Here is a 9,599-nt window from a genome sequence, read left to right on the forward strand (position 1 = left end):
TTGTGAGCAAGGCTTTGCCAAATCTCAGGGGGGACAGAAACAGAGAGCACATTGTGCTCAGTTCTCAAGAAGGTGGATGAAGGATCTCATCCAGGCTGGATGTGTGGCAACAGCAGCAGATGAGGAAAGTGAGAAGAGAGAGGATAGACCGTACAGAAGTGTAGCCTCCTCCCAGTACATGACATGATGCTAATAAGTAACAGAAGGGCAGGGATTTGGGTTTTGTATGGGGGGTTGTTTCTTTGGGGTTGGGTTTTTGAGTCTTCAACACCAGCACAATCCCCCTTCATCTTAAAGCAATCCATGGTCTAACTTTGACCTGAATGACAAAAACTATAAAAATCTCAGGTATTATATATGGAGTTTCTTCTTGATTTCTTTGGTGATTGATTTGATGTAAGTGATGAGACCTGGAAAACACCAGTACTTCAGATACACATTCAAAAAACTACTCAAGCATAAAAAAAACCTTGAAGTTCAGTATAAAATTAACAATGGGCTAAAGGTTTCCATACTAAACCTGAAGAAAAGCCCCGAAGACCTGCAGCAGATTCACAGTCCCTCATCCACACCTTCCTACGCAGCTGCAGTGATTTGGATTCAGTAGAGCAAAATAAAAACGATGTAACTGCAAGTTCACTTCAAAGAATTTAATTTTCTACTTACCTGCAAGATTGTTTTATTGTGGGATGCACCACCAGTAGCCAAAATCCTAGTTCTAGGCACTGCAATGCAATAAAAAATACAAGTCAGATTGAAAGTGCATATGGTCGAGATTTGTATTACAGAACCAAGCAATGAGACCACAGAGGTGGGAGCCAGGGTTCTCTCTCTATACCTTTAATTTACCCTCTGTAAAAAAGGAGATAACACTAATTACCCACCTGTCCAAGGCACATTAGAGCACTTCCTTAGAAGAGGCAACATAAATATTGCAGATCTATTATTATTATGGCGCTATCAGAGTCGGGGAGATTTGCAGAGGAGTTACACAGTAAGAAAGGCAGAGTGTTATTACATTACAGCTCTGTTTGAGGTCAGATCCATTTGGCTCATAGCAGTGTATATACAAACTGACAGATAACCTTTAAAATCAGCAGTATTTTCCAAACTTATCTCCTCATGACGTTCACAGTCAGAGTTCACCGAAACCTGGGCAATCCCTATGCGCTTCAATGACAAGGAAGTGTGTCAAAAGGTCATTAGAGGTGGTCTAAGTCACTTCAATAAAATAGAAAAATATCTAAATCTTCCGCCAGTGTGAAACCAGAGCTTTGAGGGTGTTAAAAAAAAATTATTCTGCGTTCCTTAGTCTTTAAAGAAACCCACCCTTTCTTCTACATTCCTGAATGTCTGTCCTGTTCCTCATCACTTATTTGTGTGCATGCTCCTCTGCAACACAGTGTGCAACATGCCACACATCTATCCACAATCACAATTCAGCAAGGCATAATGAACATGAGTAGTCCAAACGATCTCACTGAAGTTATTCAAAGGCTTAAAACAAAATAAATGCATAAATACTTTATATCATACATTTAAAAAAATCTAAACACTTAATTACCCTGATTTATTACAATAATAAGTGATACCATCATGTAAACCCTCCCAAAAGGGAAATTTCATTGTGGTTATTGTTCTGTTATCTTAACTTCCTTTTTAATAAAAGTTAAAGATAATTTATTTCTCACAAGGCAAAGCTGGGCAACTTACACTGATGCCCTAAATAACGTATTGTCATTTATCCTTTCAAGTATCTTAATGACAAAAGCCCTGGAGACAAAATTAGAAATAATCAGAAGATGCAGTTCACCACACCATTTCCAGACCCACATCTGGGTGCTCAGGTGGAGCCTAAGACCCAGACAAAGCATTGCATGGGGGACCCTATTTTACTGATAAATTTAATTTTATTTTCCTCTTTGGAGGATATTCAGTGATGCACAAATTGGGTTTTAAAAGCCATTAGGATCTCTGTCAATGTCAGTAAACAAATAAAACAAACAGCAGAGTGATTCCTCAGGGGAAACAAGTTTCAATTATACCAACACAGAGTGACAGATTCCTGCCAAGATTATCACAACAACATAATAGCACAGAAACCAGTGAAAAATAACTAGTAAGCCTCTGTTCCTAGAAACCAAACCAAACTCTAAATGATTTGCCTGGTAGTCACAATTCTGTCTTGCTAAACCTCGTTGCGAATATAAATTCTTGCAGAACTACCATATCCAACATGAAAACACCACATTTCAGTGACAGCCAGCAAGACAGGATGAGAAACAAACATATTGGCTACACTTCCAGCAGCTAAAAACAAAGAATAAGGCACATTTGCTCTCCAGTGCCTCTGGAAAGGGGCCTAGTCCACTGCTGGGCTCCCACCATCAGGAGAGAACAGTGGACAACATAAAAGTGGCAAAGCCAAACAGCAACCACCCCTGTGAGAACAGCAAACATCTCGTAGCTCAGCTGCTTCTTGCACTTCCATCTGCATTCCAGATCTCTGTCTCAGGGCTTCTGCCGCTCAATTTTCCAAACATTTTGGAGCTCTGTCAGTATGTACTGCTGTGTGCTTTACCGGCACAGTATTTGATAAGGCAGGTACAGCTGATTTGTGCCTTCCAATATCCCTGTAACAGGTGACACGTTTGCATTTGGAATCGAGGAATGCATGGGAGACTTATTCCCTGCTAGGTCAGAACATTCAGGTTTTGGCTACATTATCAATTTATGCCATAGCTGTAATTCAAGCTATTTCTATATAGATAAGTTACCATCAGAAAACTAAGTGTGAATTTACGGTGCATTAGCTATTCAATACAAACCACACACAGATGTGCATTTACCCTGCTATTAGTTGAGTTAGATGTCTTCCAAGAGGACAAACCAGATCTCGAGTCTAAAAATGTTTAACATGCTAATTATCTGCACATTCACCTTAATCCAGACTAATTCTTTTGTAGCAGAATACTAAGAATTATTTCAGAATATAGATTACATACTTGATAAAAAAAAGTAACGTAATTTACACTGTGAAGTTTCTAATGTTGGTCGGACGCCTCAAGTTTTAAATTGGATCCAATTATGAGCACAAACACACACAGATACACAGTAAAAACACCCAAATCCACTATGCTGAAGCTACATGAAGGGCAAAACCATTCATTCTTCTCCACTTCAAATAATTAGGATGGCTTGCTTCGCTGAAACACATCCCAGGAGGTAACAGCCCAGTGAACCTGAGCCATCACTGTCTGATAACAGACTCTGACCCGCTCTACAGATGGGACTGATCCATCCAGGCCACATGGAACAGTGATCCTAGATGAACCTGGTGCTCTGCGTGTGGCCAAAGCAGAGACAACAGCAGCCCTGGTTGAGTTTCAGTCACTTCTTACAGACAACGATTAGGTTCCAAAAGCTCTTACTTGAATTTGCTGAATTTCAGGTTTACCCCTTATTTCAGTCTCTCTCTGGAGAGTGAGGAAAATGCACTGATCACTGATTTCAGGGATTGTCTTTTTAATGCCAATATTGTGTGCTTTACTGAACGGTGGACATTTGCTCTAAGATGTGTAATTGGATACATCTTATAAATAAATAAAGCAAGCCCATCATTTATGTATACAGGGGCATTAACAGAGACATCGTTCATCCATCACCAGCGGTGTTCTCAGCCAGTTGTGTTTGAATCTGTCAGGAGCTACCATCCATCCCCTACAGCTCTGCACAGAGAGAACTCTACAGTGTTATTAAAAAATCCCAACAACAACTGTAGCAAATATAATTCATGAATTCAATTCTTTGACAGTTAAATCATATTTAAACATCTTTTAATTAAAAGCTCCCTGCATAGTACCTAACCAACCAGTTTATTTCCTTCCTATTGAAAAACTAATTGTTTTTTAGAGAGCTGGTACTGAATTTTAACCCTATCTAGAAAACGTTGGCAGCTGCACATGGCCCAGTGTTGTCCTGCCATATGCATATCTTCTATTCTCTGCTGGGAAACATTGGTGACTGAACTAACAAAATTGACTTAAAATAATGATTCCCACTGGATAGGAGGAAAGGGGAAGACCCAGGTAAAGAAATTCTCTTAAGTGGGAAGACTGAGCATAAAGCACTTTCCCACACAAGGCTGAAAAGTCAGCACACTCTCTGTATGTTATTATGCACACAAAAAATACCAATTCTGCCTTTGTAGAGATCCAGCAAGAACTGAGTGCTGTTTAAGTTCATCTCCTGGCTCTTGCTTTCAGCAAAAATATTGCTTTCATTGAAAGGCACATAGGGAAAATAAAAAAATCTGTCACTGAGAAAAGAGAAAAATTACTCTTATGTGTGTTCAGTTTTGTCAGTGGTCCCAAAAAGACTGAAGTCCTGCATCACTGTATATTTACAAACATAAAACTGATGCCTTCCCAGAAAAGGAAGCTATTTAAGAAGATAAAGACCAGAAGTGGAGGGAAAACCTAAGATTTTATAAACTGAAGGCTCAAAAAGCCTTGCTCAAGTGGATTCATCAAGTGAGACACTGGAACCTGTAACACAGGATAAGACTTCTCTGAGCAGTCCAACATCCCCTCTTATGGTCTTGGCACATAACTGTGCTGATGTGGCCTCACCTCGAGTCCTGTGTGCGGTTTTGGGTGCTACAAAACTGGGAGGATATAAAGCTATTAGAAAGCATCCAAAGAATCGCCATGAAGATGGTGAAGGACCTTGAGGGGAAGCCGTGTGAGGAGCAGCTGAGGGCACTTGGTGTGTTCAGCTGGAGAAGAGGAGACTGAGGGGAGACCTCATTGCAGTTACAACTTCCTCTAGAGGGGCAGAGGAGGGGCAGGCACTGATCTCTTCTCTGTGGTGACCAGGGACAGGACCCCAGGAAATGGCCTGAAGTTGTCTCAGGGGAGGTGTAGGTTGGGTATTAGAAAAAGGTTCTTCATCAGGATGGTGATTGGGCACTGAACAGGCTCCCCAGGACAGTGGTCGCAGTACCGAGGCTGACAGAGTTCAAGAAGCATTTGGATGATTCTCTTAGGCACATGGTGTGACTCTTGGGCATGGTCCTGTGCAGGGACAGGAGCTGGACTCGATGATCCTGGTGGGTCTCTTCCAGCTCAGCATATTCTGTGGATCTATGATGATAAATGTAAATACTGAAGAAAAATAATTATATAAGCAAACTGGCACCAATCAGAAAGTTAGTGCTGATAATTAGCACCAAAAGTCTGCTGACACATCATTTGTGCAAGGAGACTGGAGGTAGAAATTCAGCTTCCTGTTCCACCAGGAGTGGGTCAAAGCAGACCGGTAACAGATCCGGATGCTGAAACTGATGGGATGATTCCCGACCTCAGGGCGTTTGGATCTGGCTATATTTCAACTGGACAGTAAAAGTGTGCCTCTGTCAGTACAGAATTTTGGTGGTTCATGGACTACAAAGTCCAAAGGCAGCATTTGACCTTCCATTTTGAGGCTGAAAACTCCTCAGCTTTTTCATGTAAATATCCAGCACTACCCACAGCCCCGGTTTGTACCCCAAACTCCAGGCACTCGCTGACTTTCAAAACTCCTAAAAGACATTTCCAAGGCTTCATCCTAACAACTTCATAATGTCTTTCTCATCACAACTGAATCCATAAATAAAACAGAACAATAGAACATGCATTCAAAAAGCAGCTGATTATGCACATGAACCCACGCCAGTTATAAGCATGATTGCGAATAACTGCAATTTACAATTTGCAAGCAACAAGAAAAGTATCAGCCCCTCCTTTATTTCTCTGATTAACTCCAAACACTATAATTTCAAAAAAAAAAGTATTTGCTGGCTTTTCATTCAAGAAAAAATCAAAACGAAAATATATGGTTATTTTGTCCCATTTGTCAAACAAATGTTCTAAAATCATCCTCCTTGCTTATTTACTCTCCCAAAATTCATGCTAATTTTCTTTATTCATATAAAGACACTGAAATTTAACTCCCACTATGGTAAGAGGTTTCTCTTGTCTATATTCTCTTAAAAAGGAAAATGTACAAGGCCTGAGAGCCTTTTATGTCCCCAAGAGTTCTAGGATTGGGTCCAAAGGCACTTGTTCTCTACCTCATTGTGCTGCATCACTTCTCACATCTGCAAGTATTTCATAACAGAGAAAAAAAAACCACTGCCACACACCAGCCTTCAGCATACTAGACAATATCTACCTGATTGAAGCAAAAGTAATATAAACTAGAAAACCCCCTTTTTTCTTTTTCCTTTTTTTTTATTTAGACCAATACAATTGCCCAAGTAAATAAATTACAAGCTTGAAGCTAAATATTCACACAAATTCAGCCACCTTTACAATTCTAAAACCAATAAGGTAAATCATAAAAGCTATTTAAAAACTACTTTTTAGAAGTGTTTCTTGCTTTCACTTTGAAGCATATGCTAATTTATTACAGAGAAAAGCAAGCCAGATCTGCCATAGATGTTGGCTGTTTTCTTACCTGTTAGCAAAGCTTTCATATTTTGTAACATGCTTTAATTTCACTGAGGGTTGCTCGAATGTATGTCACAAATTTTCCAGACACAGAATTTATTCTTATTTTTTAAATGCAGTGCCTGGGGAAGAAAAACAACTTTTACTGATAGAACTGATCATCAGCCTCTAAGGCTGCTGCACTAGAGCTACTATCAAACCTGCTGTAATTCAACAGAGGGGGAAAAAAGACTTGATTTTCTCAGCAGCAATGACAAATATGCCTAATATTCTCAACATTTATGCTACTTACATAGATAAAGTCTCTACAATGATGCTGGGGAGACCAGGCATGATTCTTCTTGCTCACGCTGCTGCAAGGCAAGAATAATGCCACTTAAAGTAGTAGATGTGCACATAACTAAGTGAAACAGAGTAGGAATGGTCTCCATAGCCAAGACTCATCTGCCACTGATAGTCATAGGTCACCTTATGTTCTCCAGATATTTCTGATAGAAACTGTTCTTCATGAGGATGCCAAATTTGGCTTTCCTGATCTCTTGTTTCGATAAAGACAGAACTTTTCACAACCTGAAGCCTAAAGACACCAAGTCACCTAACTGAAAATCCTCTCAGCCTACCTCACTTCAGAGATTAATTTAAAATGTAGAGTCAAAGCCTTTCCCTTCTTGATGGGTTTCAGAAAGAAATAAACATAGAAAAACATGTATATAAATTCTCCCTTAACAGCAGCTTAAGTTACCACAGATCACCCCAAAAGAGAGGAAACAAAATCTACTCAAGATACAACCCCTCTGACAATTCAGCTTCATTGACTTCAGCAGAATTATACTGCAAGGAAAACTTTGGTACATGAGTGGTAAAGACTTCTTTGAGAACAAGCAGATCAATAGTCATAACACTGTTATAACATATACATTGACACACTTGCAACAAGACCTCTGAAATACTTGCAGTCCTTGTAGAAATACTGCAGAGCTGCCATTGCTTATCAATTCACACTGATTTTTTAATTTATTTTTTTTTTTTAGGCACAGATCTCTATTTGACAGAATATTACGATGACGCCTGGGACAGATTCCAAAGGTAATGTATAAAAAATAAATAAATTAAAAAAAATCTGCAGCTTAGCACTAGAGTTTACAGCAAGGGGGAAAAAAAAAAAAGCAGACTCAGATCAAAATTTTTTGTAGATAAAGGCTGCATATTTTGGGAAAGTATTTCTCCAAAGCTTTTAAGGAAAGAGATGGAAGATATGGCAGGGGGGTTGGAACTAGGTGATTTTCAGGTGCCTTCCAAACCAAGCTTTTTTATGATTCTATGAACCCTTAAAATGTTTAGTCAACACTGAAAATGTATATGGGAAAAGTCCTCTCCTGAAGACATTCTTACTGAAGTAATTTAATAAACCCTTGCTGTCTCTAATTTGTGTAATCCCTTGGTTCTGAATTAATTCCTTAAAGAAAAAAATAAGTAATATATTTCAATTATTAGTAAAGTGAAATGGGTTCACATACCAATGGAATTGGCTTATATCAATTTTAATTTTATTTCTTTTTTTTTAGCCACTCAAAGTTTTCCTCTTTTGTTACGCAAAGTTTGGATATTGTAAGAACTGTGTGTTGAGTGAAAATACTAATCACCACAAAAACTATTCAGCAGTTGTCCAAACATCCATAAAGTAGCCAAGGCTCCAACTAAAAGCTTAACATAACAAAGCACAACCTGCTTTGACTTATCCCATGCTTCCACAATTATTCATAGACTCTTGGCAACACCTCTACCTTCACCTTCCACTTCAGAATTCCTGTTGTTCTGCAAATACTGGAATCAATGTGACAAATTAACTGATTCTCAAAAACTGTTTTGAATACAAAAAGTTAAGAGAAGATCCAAACTGGGCATTTGAAACCTGGCCATCACATCCAGTTTTTTTAATAACCATCCTACAGACAGCTCCAAAAAAGTAACAGCTCAGAGTGGACCACCTGCTTAAGCAAGATTACACAACTTTCACACAGTGATCCCACTGTCCAGCCCAGATCTGTATTCACTGAACTACAGTAACCTTAAAAAGACACAGAATCTCAGCTGAAGGACTTAAAGTGACAGAGAATTTATTGTGCCAACTGGCTGGTTTCATGTTTAATACCTTTAAATTTAAATTAAACACCTTTAAATAGTTGCACTTTTCCAGTAAGTTATATTTTTCATTCTTTAATTTTCTAGTCACTTGATCTTTGTGGTTTTAGCCTTCCAGTTAAAACATTAGCATTAAAATTGGGTTTCCCCTTCACATGTTGACACTTTACAGACCACAATTAAATTACATCTTGTATTTCTTTTTGATAAGCTAAGGATATTAAGTTCTGCCTCATTAAAAGGCATCATTTCAAGACCACAAACCACTGATGCTTAGTGCTGCTGGTCTACTACAAGTGCCTGGCAGAAATGTCTTCACCACTGAAAACACTATCAAAACAGAGCAGAGTTGGTAAGAGCATTAAAAATGTCTGTCCCAGAAGTGTCTGACACTGCATGTTGTCACTTTGCCTATCCAAATATTTAGCACGAAAGTGCCAGTTTATAAAAGCTCCTGATAAATCACAGAGAACCTTGCACTGGAAAACTGCCTGGGAGAACTTCCTCCTGGGGGGATGTTCTGGCTTTGAATGTCTGTAGCTCCAACAGATTCACACTCTGTGGAGTCCTGTGGTAGGAGGTCAGGTGTCCTGTGGTCCCAGCTGCAGGGAGCCCCAGGGCTTTGGAGAGCTCTGTACTGAGTTTCATTCCAGCACCTCTGAGAACCCTGGAAATGCAAACTTACAGTTCCTGTGGCTCAGTTCCCAAAGTGGAGGTGAGACATTCACCCAGAGACAGGAGCATGCAAGATACTCCCAAAAATCAGTTTTAAAACAAGTTCACTGCTACTTTAGGCATTTTCCACTGACTTAAAATGACAAATTTTTTTTTTCAATGTGCTCAGTTGTTAGAATTGCAGCACAGCTCAGTATGTCCTCAAAATATTCTGACAGGAGAAATTCATGCTTGAATCTCGGCAAAATATACACCCTCCATGCCTATCACAACCCTGATGTGTATAAGTAC

At 39.3% G+C, this 9,599-nt stretch overlaps 1 protein-coding gene across 2 annotated transcripts in view; it reads right to left on the minus strand.

Moving 5' to 3' along the window:
- XYLB (xylulokinase) overlaps positions 1–9,599 on the minus strand; it is an 89,512-nt gene that overhangs the window by 13,500 nt on the left and 66,413 nt on the right. For both annotated transcript variants that reach the window (XM_017826509.1, XM_017826508.1), the window contains exon 16: positions 667–725. In XM_017826509.1, coding sequence (XP_017681998.1) covers positions 667–725 — 59 coding nt within the window. The remainder of the gene's footprint in view (positions 1–666; positions 726–9,599) is intronic.

The sequence above is a fragment of the Lepidothrix coronata genome, unplaced genomic scaffold, assembly GCF_001604755.1.
Source record: "Lepidothrix coronata isolate B3197 unplaced genomic scaffold, Lepidothrix_coronata-1.0 Scaffold128, whole genome shotgun sequence".
In the NCBI taxonomy this organism is placed as follows: domain Eukaryota; kingdom Metazoa; phylum Chordata; class Aves; order Passeriformes; family Pipridae; genus Lepidothrix; species Lepidothrix coronata.